This window comes from Stenella coeruleoalba, assembly GCF_951394435.1.
Source record: "Stenella coeruleoalba genome assembly, chromosome: 16".
NCBI lineage: Eukaryota > Metazoa > Chordata > Mammalia > Artiodactyla > Delphinidae > Stenella > Stenella coeruleoalba.
Genome location: NC_137162.1, coordinates 10,105,666 through 10,126,321, shown reverse-complemented (window position 1 = coordinate 10,126,321; position 20,656 = coordinate 10,105,666). Strand labels below are relative to the sequence as shown.

Below are 20,656 nucleotides of genomic sequence, written 5' to 3'. Positions count from 1 at the left end.
CATTAGGATTTGCCATATGTTAAGAACCACATACCCCCAAATAGAAGTAACTCAGGCTGTTCTTCTACTATTTCAATTCAGCACATACTGATCAAAAGCTCGCTAAGTTCTAGCTCAAATCGCTGGGCGCTCTGACTGCCATGGATGAATCTACATCTTCACGCCATGCTTACTTGCCCAGAGACTAGTAGCAACAAGCTTTCTCTCTGCCCTCTGCGCCCACCTGAATTATTTCCAGCTACGACGAAGAGACCCTCTTACAAAATGCTGTAAGTCGTTCACTTGTCTGTAACACTTCTACATCCTCTTCGCCCACACCATAGACTCAACGCCAAAGAGCAGACAAGAGCTCAAGTATCAGCCCTCACCCCAGTCACCGCAGTCAGGCCCACGGCCAGAATCCAAAACAATCAATAAGGCTTCCTTCCTCAGCTATGGAGCAGAGGGCAACTGACGGCTTGCAGAGAACATCCAAATATGCTGAGACGGCAGTTCTCGCATGGTCCCATCCAGGCCAGCGTGTGCCTGCTCCAGCCCCGGGAGCTGGCACCCACAGGCGTCACCTGCCCTCAATGCCCAGAAGGAGCAACTCTGAGCTGGTATCAGTCCTGCAGGAAAGCGCTTTCCGCTCGGTACCTTCGGCGCTGATGTAGCCACCCATTGGCCAGCTTTTGCCCCTGGAATACCTGTTGTGAAATAGGTATGAAAAGCCACTCTGTGGCAACCAAAAGGCTCGTTAAACAGTAGCTACCAAGGAAGTTTTGAAATCTGCGTCCTGAAGGAAAGGAGAGGACCAACCACTCCCTTAGCCAGGGCTGAGCTGAGTGTACATGTCTCAGCTGAGAGCTATGAAAGGAGGTGTGGGACCCCCTAATGACAGGACTAGACATCACCAGTGGGTCCCATTATTTAAAAGCACCGCCCTCCTACCAAAGCATTCCATCCCCCATTTTACAGATGAGAAAACTGAGGTTCAGAAGTTCCATGACTTCCCAGGCCACAAAGCTAGCAAAGGATGGAAACAGGATGTGAACCACTCACCCACGTAATTCCCACCAGTGCCTGCAGAGGTGCTCAGGTGTCCCCCCGAGGGTTGATGCTGGAGCAATGGGTAGGACAAGGGGGGCAGTATTGGCTGCTGGAGCCACAAAAGCAGCAGGACTTGGCCTCCTACACAACTGCCGCTACAGCCCCACCATTCCACGCCCACTTTAACAGGCCCACTTAGGAAGGCGTCGCTGTGGCCCGTGCCTGGCATGGCACCTCCATCCATCCGCTCTCAGCTGAGGGGCTTGCTGCCTTCCTCCAGCTAGATCTCACAACGTCAAGCTGGCACGCAGAACCAGTATCAGGATAAACACCAAGTCTTGAACTCAGAGCAAGAAATGGAAGAGAATTCATTGGCATCAAAATCATGAATATGGAAAATCAAATGAGGTCTGGCCAGGAAGCTTCTAGGTCAAGATGCTTCAAGTTGAGAATCCCAAGGGGCTCTGTGGAGCTGAGGCCTGGCGAGTGCCAGGGAAATGCACAAGAGCTCCAAGTTGGAAGGTGAGAGTCAGGTGTCCAATGCGTTCAAATCTCCAGATACACGGTATTGTGTAGTTTCATGCCACCTGCACTGCAGCCACCCTCTTCACTCAGAGAAACAGAAGCAGTGTCCGGGAGCCATGATGTGACAGAAACTAGGACAGAGGAGGGTCTTCCATAAGGAGCAAGTGGCTGGGAACGGTCCTAATAAACCAACCAGTTAATTAATGAACTAGACCACCATTCCTTCATTTACTGAAACACCACTTTGTTCCAACCTGACACCTCCCACCAAAAAGAAAGGTCCGCTGTACTGCAGAAGTGTGGTTTCGGGGGCTCTGACTTGCCTCAGTCCCCTCCCTAGGGCTCAGGGATCACACTGGGTCCTCTGTCTTCCCAGGACGGGACTGCCCCAAGCAATAAACGATTGACACCACCTCTCCCACTGGACGGGCTGCCGAGCGCTCAACGTCAGCCCCTTAGTCAGGCCTATGGGTCAGCGCCCGCAATAACAGCCTTCACTCCTCCCCGACACACACCTGGGGGGTGGCAGTCAGCACTGGCACGGACTCCTTCTTGCTTTCGGGCTGAGTCCCATCACGTCTGAAGCCGGGTTACCGCAGATTGATGTCAAGGGCCAGTGGACAGCACTGTCCCTGTCTGCCGCCGAACGAGTCAGCGCTGGCGGAGGGGCCTGGGTGATCCCCTCACAGCCAGAAGGGACTCCTGGCCCCGATCGGCTCCCAACCAGCCTCCGAGACGCTGTGTGCTGCTTATAGCTCTTGCCCCGGGAGGACAAATGTCTGGCAAGTAGACTGTAGAGGAGGAGGCAAGGCTGGCCTCTGCAAATCCAGAGGCCCCGTATCCACCTCTGCTGCTCTGCTGCCCCCCAGAATACCCGATGCCAGGTGAAAAGCTCACAAGTTATCTGATGGTCTCTGGGAATGCAGAACTGGACATCGAAAGGAGGCAGAGTTCACAATTCCAAGCCAAAGAAAGGGTCTCTATGAGTCAGAAGGAGCAACTGGTCTTCTGAATACTTCCATCTCTCTCTCTCACATTTTGGGGTTTTTTGGAAACAAAGAGCTGCACATGGGGTTCACCTCTGAGTCTGGCTGCAGCAGCTGCTGACTCCACAGCAATCCTGAAGCAGAGACAGCAGTGTGTGGTGCGCGCAGCATGAGTCTAGGATTCGAGAGGACCCAGCTCTGGAGTTCCTCCGAGACCTTGGCAAAAATCACTTCCCCGCCCGGAACCTGGAGGCCCCCAATTGTAAAACGGGGTGGGAGGTGGAGGTGACGAGACCAACTCGATGAACCTGAAGCTCTCAAACTCTACAACCCTCTTCTGTGAGTTCAAGCAACTATCTCAGTCCTGGGAAAGCCCTGATGACAGCATTAACCAAAGATGGAAACCTCAGCAGGACAAGTGACCGTCAGCCACTGGCCGGTTCTGGCGGTCCCAACACGGCAACCAGGTTGTTCAATAAAACTTCTGGTTGAGTCCATAAAGGCCATTTAAGACGTCTTCTAACCCTCAAAGGAGTTTCCAAGTTTAGAAAGGAGGAAAGTAGCATTTGTTGCTAGCCACCTAGGTACCCGTTGGGTGTTTTCACCTGTTTACCCAACCGATTTCTCATAACCACTAGAGTGGGTTGAACTGTGGCCCCAGAAAAGATAAGTCCATGTCCTAACCCCCGGCACCTGTGAACGTGACCCTATTTGGAAATAAGGTCTTTGTGATGGAGTTTAAGGATCTCAAGATGAGGTCATCCTGGATTGAAGATGGGCTCCAAATCCAACGACAGGTGTCCTTACGAGAGAAAGGCAGAGGGAGATTTGAGACAACACGGAGAGGAAGGCCACGGGAAGACAGAGCTGGAGGTGGAGTGATATGTCCACAAGCCAAGAACTGCTGACAGCCACCAGAAGCTGGGACAGAGGCATGAACGGATTCGCCCTCGGAATCTCCAAAAGGATCCAACCCTACAGAGAGCCTGACTTCAGACTTCTGGCTTCCAGAACTGACAAGAGAATCATTTCCTATTGTTTTAAGCCATCCAGCCTGTGATGATGTTGTTACAGCAGCCCCTAGGAAACTGATACAGCCATCACAGAAACGAGGTAAGCATCATCGCTGAGAGAGGCTCAGAGGAGCTAGTCACTTGTCCCAGTTCTCTTGGTCCCCAGTGTGTGGGCCGACAGAGCCGCTATGCTCACAACACCGGGCTGCCTTTATCTAACATTAGTGAGTCTCAGCACCTTCCTTTTCAGACACGAGGAGAGTGAAAAAAAAAAGGCATGAAGAACCTCGGGGTAAGACAGGAATTAGGACACAGACCTACTAGAGAATGGACTTGAGGATATGGGGAGGGGGAAGGGTAAGCTGGGACAAAGCGAGAGAGTGGCATGGACATATATACACTACCAAACGTAAAATAGATAGCTAGTGGGAAGCAGCCGCACAGCACAGGGAGATCAGCTCGGTGCTTTGTGACCACCTAGAGGGGTGGGATAGGGAGGGTGGGAGGGAGGGAGATGCAAGAGGGAGGAGATATGGGAACATATGTATATGTATAACTGATTCACTTTGTTATAAAGCAGAAACTAACACACCATTGTAAAGCAATTATACCCCAATAAAGATGTTAAAAAAAAAAAAAAAGTTAAAGGCCTTCTGCCAGGCTGCTGCTTCTTGGTGGCGGGGCCCAGGCAGAATTCTGCACTCCAGCCTCACTCACTGATGAGCTACGGGCGAGCACTTGCCACCTCCCAGAGCTCGCTATTTTAAGGAGAGCCCGTTTTATTATCACCACAATTACTGAGATGTGGAGCTTCACACTAATTTTCCCTTGCAAGTAAATGGCTGAAAAGTAATGGTGTCAATTTTAATGAGGATCAAACAAGGCTCCTAAAAGGCTCCCATAAACCAAAGCGTTTCCCTCACACACAACAATGGCTCGCTATTTAATTCCAGAACACAAGAATGTCACTTAAATTACACAGCTTTTACATTAAAGTGCTTATGGGAATGCCTTTCCAGGGAAGAATTTCAATAAAAAGGTCTCACCCAGTTTGATGCGTCGTCATATCCAAACTACAAGCCTATGTATCATAGCAACAAAAATAAAACCTCGGAGAACGGGAACTAGGTCAGGACTTCACTTTCTCTGGGAAAGAGTCTCTGATAGTCTGTCAAACCGAGATGGAGGTGAGAGGCTGCTACCACGCAGCCGTGTATTAAACTTGGACCTACAGGCCACCAGAAATTCACAGTTCAAGCCTGAACTCCTTTTGTTTCCACTTGCCGAGATGTTCAGGATGACTGTCTGCCAGCCCTGTAAGTCTGCCTGAGACTCTTCAGCTGACTCAATTCTTATTTTATTACCACTTCTCAAAGCAATTACTAGGGTTTTGAGCAAAGATGAGAATATTTCACACCTCCATCTTTCCTGAAAATGTCTTATACTCCACTGACTTTTGGCTTCTATTTATTAAGAAGGTTCAAGGCTTGGAAAATTATTGGGGTTGAGCTTTAATGGATATTCCCAACCAGCATTGTGTCATTATTGGCCCACGTTTAGCTGGGCGATCTCCCAACTTTGTGACATAATCAGGCCTTTCTCTGCATTACTCCATACACTACGCTCCCTCCACATTACACCACTGAATCATACGCTCTTTTCAACAAGACTGATTGCCAGGGGATTAACATTAGACAGCACAGTTCCATTATTCAGCAGCACAATTCAAATCCAACCCTAAACTCTAAGAGAGATTTCAGGGCTTCACAGAGAGGAGCTGCCAGCAAGCTGAAAGGGGAGGTGGGGTGAGGGGCTTTTGAACATTTTACATAACAACTCAACCTAAAACCTGCTAGAAGCGAGAGCCCGTGGCTGAAGTGGCCGAGATATGACTCCTGATTCCTGGAATGGCCCCAGCCAATCTTAATGAATGATTTGTAGATCTCTGCAAAGCCAGGATCCCCAAAGACTGCTGTTAACACAATGATTTTATTCCCACAATAAATGACTTTTGTCCAAAATTAACTATTTAGAACTTTTAGCCCCAAAACTTTCTTTCCTTTAATAGGAACACTTTCATGTCAAACTCAGGATATGCGAGGCCCAAAGTGAAATCCAAGTGGTGTGCTCCTCTTTTTTTTTTTTAAATTAATTTATTTTGGGGGCCGTGCCATGTGGCACGTGGGATCGTGGTTCTCCGATCAGGGATTGAGCCTGCGCCCCCTGCATTGGAAGCGTGGAGTCTTAACTGCTGGACCGCCAGGGAAGTCCAAGTCGTGTGCTCTTTGATTGATAGACTTATGACACATCAATGCCAAAATAAATGTTAACCATTTTCTTCTCATGTGTGAGTGTTACTTCTCCTTGTGTTTGTTTGGTAAACTATCAGTACGTAGTGATTCCCGCTAAGAAACATTCCACAAATATCTCTGTGAGAAAAAAAGGCTCTTAAAACTCAGGCTTTTATGAATATCTACAGAATCTATATTATACAAAATCCTTTCAAATTTCACATTAAGGCTTCTGAATAACAAAATGCTGTTTTTTTCACTGAACACTTTACAAATGGGGATAAAGACTGAATCATGCTTTCTAAGGCAGAGTTTCTTATGGATTTAATTTAACCTGATAGAAAATTAAAATGGTTTTCTATTTAATTTTCAGTTAACCTAAAACTTCAATTAACCACATCTATGTAATTTGGTTTATCAAGATGTTGCAAAGTTTCTTTAACGGCTCTTTGGGCAACTCAAATATCTATGGGGTCTCTCTCCGCAAACAGTTTATATTTTATTGAAGGAGAAGAAATGCCCACATGTGAAATAATACTAAGGGCACGTGCACAGGAAATGATGGCGGAAGGCCTTTGTTTGTGGATGCACAGGGGGTGGGCATGAGTTTGTGGGGTTACAGAGGGTCACACTAACGCAAAATGAGTCAAGGTGAGACTGAGACTTTAGCAGGAGTCAGAAACCTGCATGTCGGGATGTGCAAACCGATTAGGTAACCCACAGCAAGGACTCAAGGACAGGTGGCCACACTGAGAGTCAGGGTAGATGGCAAAGACAAAAGGTGGCTTCTACAAAGGAAAGATCTCAGCCCACCATCCCGAAACGAGACACCTCCTAGGTGTAAGTTTATCAATGCTCCAACAAGACAGAGAAACAGCCTTTCTTCATCAGTTACAACAAAACCCATCATAATAGACCAGACTTAGGAAGAAATCTGAGTTTCCAGGACAACAAGCTATGTTGTCTTAAGATATTTCATTAAAATAGTTTATTTAAGCACTTTGATTTAAAAAAGTATTCATAAGCCCATTAAAACAGTTCCCTTTTCACAGAAGAAATAGCTTCTAGGAATAGATGTTGAACTTGTAGTGTCTAATGACTTTCTTCTGATGGGACTGAAGGGTCCCTTGACGTTAACCTTCGTCCAACCAGCTATAAGCTCAGTCATTATAATACCTTTTCCTTTACTCTTCAGCCAGCATTATATAGTTGCCCTTCTTTCAGCAACAACGTTCTCCCACAGTCTAACTGTACCTTTCCCTGCAGACGCTAACATTTTGCGGAGAAATCTCAGCTTCCAGAACATCAGCACATCTCACACCACATCCACATTACACAAAATGATGCTTGGGAGCCAAGGGGATCACGCAAAACACATAAAACTCAGCTAATCAGGAAACAGAACATTGTCAAATGACAGAAGAATCCTTCCCAAATGATAGCGTGTATTTAGAAAGAATGAAAACAAACCAAGCCTCCTGAAAGCACGGGGAGAAACAAGACTCACTTTCACAATTTCAAATGAGTAAAGCTGCAGCAGGCTGGCACGTGGCTGCCGCTCGGGGAGAAGCAAACTCACCAACAACATCAAGGTGGTACGTGTGATTGATGGACCCGTAATCGTTCTCCACCACACAGGTATAATTTCCTTTGTCGGATGGGACCACGCTTTCCATGATAAGGCTCCAGTGCTGGTTTCGTACCTGCAAAGATGAGAGGAAAGGTGGTTATTGAACAATCTTAGTACAGAACACCAGGCGCTTTGCTTTCTTGATTTAAAAAGAAGTTGAGGGAGACAAGGAAGGTAGAGAAGAATCACCTGAATTCTAAATTTTCCTCATAATAAATACTCAGACTGGTGACAAAGGAAAACAACAATTATCATCATGGTGAACATCTGGCAAGCTGACATCATCATGTTAAGATACAAAAGAGTGTTTGCAGTAGGTCTGTCACTGTCACAGGTTTGAGGGGTCCTCCAGGAGCTGCCAAGTGGCCGGGGAACCTAACACTAACCCACAGCATCAGTGCCCCAGGGCAGGTGAACCTCAGACTGCTCCTCCACTGGGAGCCCTCAAACCCTACAGCGCCAAGGAACTACGTAGAGCAAACGCCAGTGAACACGTACCGTAAACCAGGCACTTTGCTGAGCGCTCCTTTCCACCTCAGCTAACTTAACCTTAACTCTCCCAAGGAGCCCGCAAGGTAGGTGCTGTTATTGTTCCTGGAAGCTTCTGGTTTGAAGTCCTCTTAGATCCTTCCCCACAGCGCTTAGATGCTGTCAGGACATCTCAAGAAGTTTCAGCTGGAAACATAGGTCTGCCCCTCCCATCTCTGGCTGAATAGATGCTACATGTTCCTGAGATACACTCGGAATTTCAAATATGGGAGCAATGAATCCTCAGGAAACTTAAGTTGTGTATCCATCTGTTTACAAACTCCTTGAGACTTTTCAATAAGCAGCACATGAGAAAAGAAGTTATTGTGATTCTTACCCTAGTTCTGTCAACATGCAAACAGACTAGGTTCTAAGGTTTCCACCTTGCTTTCAAAGTATTTCAATAGACTCAGGCTTTCAAGCAAGCATGATTTTTCCTTATCAAGGTCAAAATGCAGATTTCATCTTTCAGGTTCATGGCTTTAATATTTCTCTCCAAATCCGTATCATTCTTTAAAGGCATTTTGGACAAGGCATTCTGGAGAAATGGAAAGAAAAAATAAAAAGCCAGGGCCTACTCATCCTATTTCAGGGATTCCAACTGACCTTCTGAATGATTCCCTGGGCACTGCAAGTGTTTTCTGCCTTAATCACATAAAAAACCGATAATGCCAGCAGAGCCTGCGCAAGCACATGAGAGATTCTAGGAACTAAATTAGAGAATAAAGAAAACCGTCTCGTGAACGCTCCATTATAAAGAGGGGAGGGCAGAGCAGCTGTCCACTTTGAAAAGCAGAGCCAACAGAGGTAAGAGGTTAGAAGAACACGCGATAGGACAACTCTTTTCATGTCAGCCGTTCAGTTCAGCACAAGCCATGACGGCAGAGTGCAGTTACTGACGCTGAGTCCAAAAACAAGATTGCTGGTCATCACTAACAGTCTTGGGAAGCATCATGGGGGTGAAGGCTGGATTCTTCTTCTTCACAGACTACAAGCCATGAATTAAGACTGCGTTCCGAGCAGTCACTTTGCTTCAGCTGCTGCCTGAAAACGACTCCCCCTGTAAACCGTGGAGGTTGTTTCAGTCTAGGGTCCTAGAGCTGGTGATGGGGTGTTCGTCTCACTGTCCCAGGTGAAATGTCTGGCAGTCAATGAACTTGAAGTCATCAGACCTACAATGGAGAGAGTCTATTCTCTACGTCGGAGAAGACTCACTTTCTGCTCTTGGCTGGGCCACAGACTTTTAGGAGAACCAAAACGAGAGGCTGTGTCTCCTCTTGGGAGAAGCACCTTCTTTGCAGAATGTATAAAAGGGACGCTCAGGAAGCAGAGAAGATGTGGACGCTAATATCTCCAGTGTAAGAATTCCCTATGGAAATCCTGGCCCCCCGGGGGCTACCCCGGAGCTGTAGGCTCGGAGCATGGAAAAGGCAGGTGCTAGCTCCTTGACTCGAGGCAGATGAGCCCACAATGAGACCCTCCCGCTCCAGAAGCGCTCAGCAGTAGCAGCAATGGGGCTCTCTTGGCCTCTGAGGAACCAGTCACGTGGAGGGTAACTCGGGCCGATGTCACCAAGCCACGTAATCCAGCATTTAGCCCCGCTGTAAATATTCAGTTCTTTGAGCCCCTGCTCAAATGTCATGCCCATAAGCCCTTAATCATGGCTAGTGCCTGTCTCTGGACCCCATCCAAACTGTCAATGTCTTTCTTGTGCCTGGATCCAGATTTGGCACAGAGTGGATTCCAAATGGAGCTGAACCTGAACTGTGCAGGCAGGGCATGGTCTGTCTCTGCCCGAGACATTAAATCTTGGCATATACAGCCCCGCACGCCACTGCCTTTTTTTAACCCTAGGGCCTATGGTCAGCTCCAGTCTTTCGTCGGGGCTATGACATTCCACGTAAGATCTACAAGGGCATGTGCTCCCTCGATATTTACTTCCTAGAGATGCACGACAATAACGTTAATAAGTTAACATTTATAAAATGCTTTCACAATGAGAAACACATTTACCCAACAGGGTGCTTCTGCCCTTCCAGAGACCTTGGTACTCAATCAATATTGCCCCATACAGTGCTGTTAATATTTATTTTCTTACACCATGGCCCCAGTATTTGATTCCTTGACATACCACCAATCCCGAATTTTATGAGCTGTGGCATTTTCCAATGGATGCCCTTGGAAGTCTCCAACAGGGAGACTATTTGACACTTTTGTAGGGGACATCCTACCATTAATTACTGGTTGCTTAATGACAAGCTAAGAGACTACAAACAGTAACTCTACAAAGATGGGGAACAGAGGCACAAAGATTTCTGTGCTTTTTTAAACACACCATTTCCATACCGAGATTCCGGGTACACCTAAAGAAACTACAAAAATGTAAGATGTCATCTTCGACACGTTTTTCTCAATTCCTCAGCTTTTTAATGCTCCATTGTTTCTGCCACTTAGGTCAAATGAACATAAACCATCTTTGGTTGCACAGAAGAGGGAATGTAAGTACTCAACAAACATATGAAAAGATGCTTAACCTCATTAAGGAGCAGGGAACTGCAAATTAAAACAATGATGAGGGCTCCCCTGGTGGCGCAGTGGCTGAGAGTCTGCCTGCCGATACAGGGGACGCGGGTTCGTGCCCCGGTCCGGGAGGATCTCACATGCCGCGGAGCGGCTGGGCCCGTGAGCCATGACAGCTGAGCCTGCGCGTCCGGAGCCTGTGCTCCGCAACGGAAGAGGCCACAGCAGTGAGAGGCCCGCGTACCGCAAAAAAAAAGGAAAAACAATGATGAGACACTGTTATTCACCAGTTGATTAACAAAAATTAGAAAGATCAATGTCATTGAGTACTCGGTGAGGGTGGAGGGAAATAGAAACTCAAATTGATAACATAAGTTGAGAAAAACCTTTCTGTAAAATAATTTGCTACTACCCATTAAAATTAGCAACACACATTTTTTTTTTTTGGACCCAGCTAATTCCACTTCTAGAAATCTTGCCTACACAGAAAAGAGCAGGATTACTTCAAAGCACATAATAAAATTGTTGCTTCAAGCACAGTTTGTAACAGAAGAAAACTGGAATCCATCAACAGGAGACTCATTCAACATGAACAGTTTATTCCAAAAGAATAGCATACAGTCATTAAAAAGAATGAGGTATTCTTATGTTCCGTCCCGGTAAAATATCACTGATAGTTACTGATGAATGAAAACAAGTAGCCTGAGTGCAAATATGTATATTCATGATTCCATTTTGTAAAAAACATACACACACAAGACACACACATGACACACACACACAACCTTCTAGGCGCATATAGGCCTGAATCTGTAAGCATGACTTGTGTACAAGGTAAAATCAGAAAGAAAATGTACTCAACTGTTAGTGATATACTTTATATAATTAAGCAGTAGGATTAGAAATGTTTACTCTTTTCTCATTTTCACTTTTCAAATTTAAACATAAATCTCACACACACACAACAGAAAAAGTGAAATAAACCCTAGGGTAGTAGTTGTTTTGTGGCAGAACCACCGCATGTGTAACTCTCCGGCGGACAGACCACAAAAGCCAGGGAGAAGAGAAATCCTGCAGTAACCGACCATGCACAATCCCTTCTTCTCATTCCTCCCTGTGGCTAAATCTTTGTGGAATTCATCAGTATTTTTCATCTGCCAAGGAACAAAATGAGAGAGCATGGGGTTTCAAAACTATGTTCACTAAAATCTTCTAAAAATAACATTTCAATACTGAAACCAAGCAGACTGAAGCTAATGGCCTCAACTCTCTTCTTACTTGTAATCCAAAAACTGGATCCACAAACATTCTACACCCTGTCATTGCAAAGACAAAAGGTGGCCCAGACAGGTTTTCTCGGAATTCCTCAGTTACCTAAAGCCTCCACGTTGCACCTAAAACCCCTAGCCTTCAGCTGACAACTGGGAATGTCGATTGAGTTGGTAGGACACCAAAACACCTAGGTGAAAGGTGAAAGGTCAAAGACCCAGCTGTCACCTGGATGTTTGCTTTCCACATTGCAGAAAACTCTGAACATTTCCAAACACCCAGGTGTTCGATAACAAGCAGAATAAACACCCAGAAGCTGGATGGAAAGTTTTGCTCTGTGCCAAATCGAGGAATGATGTGTCCACATGATGGTAAATACCCCCAAGACTTCCTTCCACCAGTATCAGGGCTCAAATTATGGAGAAGGACAGCACTCCCTTTTAACTCTGGCCTTCATAAGGTGCCCCACGAACTACAATTCAACATAGACCAGGTGTCATGAGGATGCCTAAAATCTTACTAGCCAATGGCAGATCCCCATTTTCAGCTGGTTCCTGGGGGACTCCAGACCATCCCTCTGGGATGTATACATACAAACTGAGCTTACATGTGCCAAGGGCTGTAGCACTGCTTCCTGTCACCACGCAGACATGGAGACAAACACCTGTTTAATGCTTAAACGCCAAGAGGTTTGCTTTTCGGGAGGGGTCCAGAGAACAGGGCTGGGTGAGCTCTGATCTTTGAGGACCAATGGCAGAAACTCTTCCCTCTACTCAGTAAACAATGGATCTCTCCAGAGGAGGTGGGAAGTGAATTATAAAATGCAAGGCTGATCTCTTCGATGCCTGTTCCCTGACGGTGCCCAGAAAGGTGCTCTGGGGACAGACTGCCAAAAGGGCATCCGCTGCCTTTTGAACTTAACTCTTTAAAAACGTCACAGCCTTCTTTAAAAAGCTAAACACAGAATCACCATATGATCGAGCAATTCCATTCCTAGGTATACACCCGAAGGAACTCCAAGTAAGGACTCAAACAGATACTAGTACACCAATGTTCATAGCTGCGTCATCCACAGTAGCCACAAGGTGGAAACAACCCCAGCGCCCATCAACAGATGAACGGATAAACGAAGTGTGATATACCCATATAATGGAATATGATTCAGCCACTCTTTTAAAAGAAGGAAGTTCTGATACATGCTACAACATGGATGAACCTTGAACATAGTAAGTGAAACAGCCAGATACAAAAGGACACATTTCCTATGATTCCACTTATAGGAGATACCTGGACAGGCAAATTCACAGACAGAAAGTAGATTCGAAGTTACCAGGGCCTGGGGAAAGGAGGAGGAGGGAATTAATGTTTAATGGATACAGAGTTTCTATTTTGGATGATGAAAAAGTTTTAGAAATAAATGACAAATTTTATGTTATACTTTTACCACACACCAAAAAAAAAAATCTCATACAGGTCACGGAAGCTAGAAGAACAGCGTCATACCCCTCCCCCCAACTTTACTCTCAACAGTATACCCTGCATCAACTGATAGTTGTATGCTCTTGGGAAGCCATTACTACCTACGTGTCTTTCGTTTATCATAACAGTGTTTGGGGGTTTTTTTTAAACAAAACATGGAACCATATTTTAATATGGGCATGAACTTTGGAGCAAAAATTGCCTGGGTCCAAATAACAGCTCCACCACCTAGGAGCCCCATGTGCAAAGGGGACAAAAGAACAGTGCCCACCTCTTTGGGCTGTGCAGGGGACAGGGTGCCATGTACACAGGAGGCACCTGGAACAGTCAGGACACAGGTGAGCAGACAACACATGCCAGCAGATACCAACATACACCTGCCCCTCGTCACAGTCTCCCTGATCTGACATTAAAGCAGAAGTGTCTTGGCTGAAAAAAAGCTCAACAAATATGAATACATTAAAACGCAAATTAGTACTGATTTTTCCAAATAAACACACTTTGGGGTTAAGCATTACACTTAATAACCTAGAAAATGTAAATCTAACCTAACCATCAAAACAACCAGTTCAGTTGTGATAAGAAAATAATTTTTGTAGTTGTCTTTTCTTGGACCTGAAATGTACTTGGAAACTAACAGTCCATACTCTACAATGCTTCCTCTCCTCTGCCAGGCCGCTCCGTGGGAATTCTAACCTCTTGGATGCCGTGGGCTCTTGTGCCAATTCTATGGCCGTGTTGAGGGAGAGCTTTATCCCATGATCTCTCTTGGGTCTTATGCAGTTAGTAAGTGGCTTGAAAGATGGTTTTTAAGAATGTTCTTCTCCTCTATGCCTAAATCATTACCTAGGAATGAGCTAGCAATTGAGCTGGTCTATTAATTATCTCAGTCATCTTCTTGCTTTTCTACATTTAATTGTAATCACTGCTCAGAGCCCTACTAAACATCTAGCCTTAAAGGCAACCTCCTTATAAAAAACAAACTCTGTGCTGCTGTTTAAGATGAAAAATGGCTGATGCTGCGTTATGGTCAGGCTACTAAATCACAGGTTTTAGTGCTGGAAAGGATCAGACGTTAGAGATTTCCTATCCCATCTTCTCATCTTAAGGATAGGTGATGTGAAGCCCGGAGATCTCAGCCAACTTTTTAACTGATGTTAAAAAGCCCAGGCATCAGCACAATTAGGGAGATATGGTTTTGCTTCAAGTCATGCTTCGTCATTATATAACATCCAACCAGGCTTTGCCCACATACTAAGAAAAACAGTAATTTGACTCTTAATAACCTAAGAATGGCTCAGCATGAGTTCTTTGATAAGTAAGACTGAAACACAGAATACCAAAGAGCTCTATGGGCCATTTTAATTAAAATGAGCTTTCTGTCCTGTTTCATAATTCTCTTTGACTTTGTTTTGGTTTTTTTGTGTTCCTTCTCCCTTCAATGGCCACATATGCATAATACAGTAGACCAGGGCCAAAGTGCCCAGCCCATAAACAGGTAGAAAGAGCTAGACAGACAGCTGGGCCATCAGAGCACAGCCATGGTTTATGCAATGAGATTTATGAAGGAGAAAAAAAAAAAAAATCACAGAAATGCACACCAAAAAAATCACAATTTTGTTTGTGGGAAATTTCAGGTCTTGCTTTCTGGAAAAATACATCTTGGAAAACTTGACAGTTTGCTTCTTCATTAAATAAAAGAGCAAAAGGACGGGAGTGAGAGGAGGGGTCATTTGAACATCAGTCGGGCCCTCCACGTGAACAATTAGGTCTCGGCCTTGGGGGGAAGTGCCGAGGAATGGAAACTACAAACTGTACAATACGGATCCCTCAAGTCACATGTTCAGAGACACAGTTCTTTACAAGTGTATGTAGGTAACAAAGGAAACATCAGAGGGAAAACCTCCCATCACCACCATGCTCCCCACTCTGCCCTGGAGCTCAGCCCAGCAGGGGTGGCCCTCAGGGGGGAGTCCACCTCTGTGACCTTTGGCGACTTCATGGCCTAGGAACCTGGGGACTGGGGTGGGTCTAACACGTCATTAGCAAGACTTAGGCTTTAGGTAACTATATTTTCCCAGGAGGTAAGAGATCTCTGTCTTTTCCTTTCAAGTCCCAGAAGCCCATTGGGCTCAATGGAATTTCTAAGGGTGTCCCGTATTCCCAAAACGAATGACCGATGCCACAACGGTTGTGAATCCAGGTTGACTACCCTTGCAGTGATGCGGCAAGCCCCCAGGCCAGTCAGGCCCACAGAGAAAGGCCCGCTGGGCAAGAGATGCATCACTGCCGGCTGGCACTCCCCACCCCCGCTCCAAAGGTGTAATACTCTCCCTTTTGTTTGCCCTTTTCATTGAAAACAAAAACACAGTTTAGATTTTTCTCCCCACACACTCAAATTCCATTCCTCTTTCACTCCAGAAATGACTCCAACATCAAACAACAAAAATACTTTGGTCGTCTGTGCCTCCTCGGGATGAGGCTAAAGGTTCCTAGTTTCACTTTTAGAACATTAGCTGCTCTTCATTTCGTGGAGTGTTGTCATCAATAATCAAAACCGAACTGCACCTGTTAAAAGCAAGCAGCATTTCCTCACTCGGCACCCTCAGTCTCCCAGCGTGTTTGTAACCACTAATTCAGATTTGCAAAAAGCTCCTTCCCCGTAATAATGATGTTGGTCCTATTTATTTTGAGACCGGGAGTTTCTGGAGGCTCACTGACCCTTTGCACTCATTTCCCAGACTTTCTTGAGGAAGGAAATGAGTTAACCACCAAGATTTTGACCACCCTTCTTATACTCAAGTTGTATTTAAATAAATCATTGGAACTGCATCAGTTATGATTTCAGAGAACGTTTGGTGGTTAGAACAATCCCAGGGGCCTCGATTTTAGTGGTTTAACTCTTCCTTTACAACCAGCATCACCTAATGAAATCTGTCTATTCATTCTTTAAAAAAAAAAAAAAAAAAAAAAAAAGCCAACCTGCAATCTCATTGTACCAGTCTAAGGACTGAACAAAGAGACAAATCAACCTCCTGCTACTGCTTCCCCCAATGAGCAGGAGTCGTAGAAGACAACCCAAGTATTTCTACTCCACGGCTTCAAAGGCATCCACCTTCCAGCAGATGTGTTTCACATCTGTTTCACACAGAAACTGCCCACACGTGCGCTTAGAAATTTACTCATAGGCTTTCCCAATTATCCTCTGGGTTTTGGCTTCTAGAAAGTAATTTTTCAATGTTAAAACAAAAGTCAAAAGTTCCTACAGACGAAAATACTAACCCTTTCAAGATGAGTAACTGTGTATAGTGTTTCAGGAAAGGGCTCCGGGGCACTTTGTGTGGAGGGAAGCCCCATTTGAGCGCAGCAGGGATGGGACAGGGACTCACGTGCCATCTAAAGTGATGTTGCTGTGTTAACACAGGTAAGGGGTACATCAAGGAAAGTCCTCCTGGGTATCACACTGCTGCCACCAAGAAATCCTCTCCCACATGGTTCTTAAGGACCTGGGGCCTGAGTTGATGCATATCCTGCTTCATCCACTGTGCAGGTTCCTCCGATGCTCCAGTGATCCCCGTGTTTCCTGATACTCGTGCCCTCAGTAATCACCTCCCTTGGTGACTTACTTAATGGTAGAAAACAGCAAAAGTGGTGGGATGGTACTTCTGTGATTAGGTTACAAAGGCTGTGACATCTATCTTCCTCATACTCTCCTCTCTCTTGTCTGTTCCCCCTCAGGAAGCTAGCTGCCATGCTGTCAGCTGCCCTATGGAGAGGCCCATGTGGCCAAAGGGTGGCTTCCAGCCAACGGCCAGTGAGGAACTGAGGCCCCCAGTCCAACAGCCTGCAAGGAAGTGAATCCTGACAACAACCACATGAGTGAGTCTGGAAGCAGATCCTTCCCCACTGACCCTTCAGATGAGACCCCAGCCTTAACTGAAACCGTGATTACCCTCCTGTGAGAGGCCCTGAGACAGAAGGCCACCTAAGCCACACCTGGATTCCTGACCCATGGAAACTGTGAGAGAATAAATGCTACCAGGTCTTGGGGTAATTTGTTACAAGGCAATGGGTAACTGATACACCCACTTATGTTCCAAATGCACCAAAGAATTTCACAGTAAGGTTCCTTAAGTCATCCTTATATACTAAATTCGTAGAGTTCTCCCCTTCCACACTAAATGACCTGGAGATTCCATATCACTCTTCTGAGACAACCTTCCTTCAAACTCAGCCTAGAATTCTTTCCGGATCTCCTTTACCTTAGTCTCCCAAGGAGCCAACATCACCTCTCTGCACATCCACGGCACAACCTACTCTTCTAACTTCACCCATATCAGTGTCTTGATTGTCAGCTCTTCTGTCTGCCTTCCTGCTGGACGAGGAGCCCCGATAAGCTAGGGCCGTGCTTTGCCCAGAGCCTAGGACGGTGCCTGCTACGAGGGCACTCGATCAACATTTGCTCAATGGATGAACAAACGCCTGAAGAGGCATCTTCAGGGAAATGGTTGTCAGTTTCAACCTCCCCAGTGAGTGATGAGACTATACTTCACCACATTCTGTAATGGGCTCTTCAGAATCCTTGAGGATGGAGGACGGGGAGATTGCCTCTGTCATCTTGGAAGTGTTCTTTTTTTTTTAGTTTTATTTATTTATTTATTTGGCTGCGTTGGGTCTTCATTGCTGCGCACGGACTTTCTCTAGTTGCGGCGAGCAGGGGCTGCTCTTCGTTGTGGTGCACATGCTTCTCATCGCAGTGGCTTCTCTCATTGCGGAGCACGGGCTCTAGGCACACAGGCTTCAGTAGCTGTGGCACGCAGGCTCGGTAGTTGTGGCTCGTGGGCTCTAGAGCACAGGCTCAGTAGTTGTGGCGTACGGGCTTAGGTGCTCCACGGCATGTGGGATCTTCCCGGACCAGGGTTCAAACCAGTGTCCCCTGCATTGGCAGGCGGATTCTTAACCACTGCGCCACCAGGGAAGTCCCGGGAAGTGTTCTCTCTTAATAAGTAGTATTTCATACCCCAGTCTCTCATCCAAGTCCATCCACTGTTCATACAATCCTGCTCAGATAGGGCAACTGTACTTACAACACTTCTCAAATTCTGCTTCAGTTTTAGTTTTACAGACCATAAAACATATAGAAAACAGACTCTCAACTTTCGACCCTTCTGTTACTAAACTCTCTTCATATAAAGAACAACACAAATGGGGATTGTACTTTAAAATTACATGCAAGTCCAGGGTAAATTTTTTAAAATATCAAACATGGAAACGATCAATTATGATAATTATTGATTTTTTAAAAAAAGAATATTCCTTCTAGTTCCTGCTAACTTTTGACTACTTAAAAAAATAAAGAAATAAAAATTGAAGAAATAGAATATTTTGAAAGCTTCATTCTACCTTATAGCCTCCAATGCGATGTTCCTGCTTAAATTCCTTCCCGTTTTTCAGCCACCTCATCGTTGGTGTTGGATTCCCCCCAGCTGGACAGCGGAACTTGACAGTGTTGGCTGCTGGGACGGCGTGCAGCCGTTTTTCCATCTTTTCTGTGTTGGTCCAATACGGTGCCCCTGTTTTGGAAAATGACATTATAATGTACGTAGATGGATAGCCTCATCTCCATCATTAAATCCTAACAGGTAAGATCATTTTCTTTTGTAGGTGAATGATCCGACGCTTTCAAAACCTTTGGGTAATATTTACATCAGGGAAACATTTTCTGAAGTCTGCTCCAGCTGGCCTCCCAGAAGGTCCCTGGAGGTGGGCTGCTTGATAGTTTATAGTTTATGTCTATTAACAGGGAAGCTTCTCTCCCTGTTCTTAGTGCCAGAATATAAATGCATGAATCATGCTTTAAAATGCTACTTTAGACACGGTGACAACACATACCGTAACAACAGCTGAGTCCCCCTCAAATGTATCATTTTAGATCACCACACCTACGAAAGGATCACATATACACATAAACAAGTTGTGCCCAAAAGCCACATCAATTTACCCATTGGCGCTTCAAAGGGTAATCAATAGTATAACTTATCTCAGTAGGGTAGAATAGCTCAGGGAGGATTCATTAATTTCCCAGCACTTTATCTGACAAGTCAACAAGCCATGTTACTAAATATGTTTTAATTTTTAAAATGAAAAAAGAAAAAAAGGTTTCTTTCCTCTCGAATGGTGGTTGTGAATGCCCTAATTCTACCAGCACGTCTAAGCAGGTACCTCAATAGGAGGCTGCCAATTAAACATTGTTGTGCCCTCTAAGGAGCCCTCAAAGACAGGAACACTAGGGATTTTTTAAACTCAAAGAAGGAGACACCTTCTTCAACTACCACAGGAAGGACATTTTTTTCTAAATTAAAGTCACAGCATCAATCGGGAATACTGCCATAAATTCTTCAAGCCTGCTAATAATGGCTCATGACCACTACTGACTGGGTGCTTCTTATTTGCAGACAAAGCCCCCAAAGCTCTCACGTGTTTACTGTGTTAATCCTGACACAATTCAATTATAATCCCTGTTTAGGGATGGGGAAACTGAGTCACGGAGAAGTAATCTGCCCACAGCCACAAAACTAGGAAGAAGCGCGACCAGGATGTGATCCGAGGCAGTTTGATTGCAGAGCCCACTGTTTGTCACCTACCTACTCTCCAAAGCATTGGAATCCATACCTTTAACCTCTCTGAACGTGCAGGACTGGCGTCCAGGACAGCCTCAGCTGAAGGCACACTGCCTCCGTTATTACTGCCCAGGATTTCCAATGAAATCTTATACAGCAATTTAACTCTTCACATGCGTGATTCTGTCTCAGCAAACAGGTAACCAAAATCCCGGTATCCTCCCCAAAGCATCCATCAGCAGGGCCTTTAACATCCTAGAACATTCTAGAACACTAAAACTCTTGAAGACTGATCCATAAGTGCTTATTTCTAACAAGGGTTAGACTGAGCAGCAGCACACACCCTCCACAAACCAGAAGCAAAAACGGGCGTAGGAAGGGGCTTTGTCTACGATGCAGACTTAGAAGCTTCCTCCTCTGTTCTGTGGATGACACAGCTCGTTCCTGGCGAGGTAACAATGCCCTTCACTTAACAGCCAGGCTGTCGTGGTGGAATCAGAAAGTGGAAAGACTGCATCCAAAACACCTACCCTTCTTTGACTCATCCTTGCTCTTGAAACCTGCTATAAAAGGTGAAACAGGGATTTCTTAACGGGGACACGCTGTATCGTCTTTATCCTTCTGCTTATCTAAGTGTCAAGGTGGTGGGGTATCGACATGATGCCAAGGCAGAGCAAAGGGAGGCAAAACTTGTCAGTCATGTGCACCAGAGAGAGAAAGGCCAGTGGGAGGGCGGGAGGGGAGCTGGGGGAGAAAATAGAGCTGC

The 20,656-nt window shown here is 45.6% G+C and overlaps 1 protein-coding gene across 8 annotated transcripts in view; it reads right to left on the bottom strand.

Annotated features, from left to right (window-relative positions):
• FGFR2 (fibroblast growth factor receptor 2) overlaps positions 1-20,656 on the bottom strand; it is a 102,505-nt gene that overhangs the window by 44,520 nt on the left and 37,329 nt on the right. For all 8 annotated transcript variants that reach the window (XM_079900075.1, XM_079900071.1, XM_079900076.1 and 5 more), the window contains 2 exons: positions 18,674-18,843; positions 7,424-7,547 (listed from right to left, as the gene is read on the bottom strand). In XM_079900075.1, the coding sequence (XP_079756201.1) occupies positions 7,424-7,547; positions 18,674-18,843 (294 nt within the window). The remainder of the gene's footprint in view (positions 1-7,423; positions 7,548-18,673; positions 18,844-20,656) is intronic.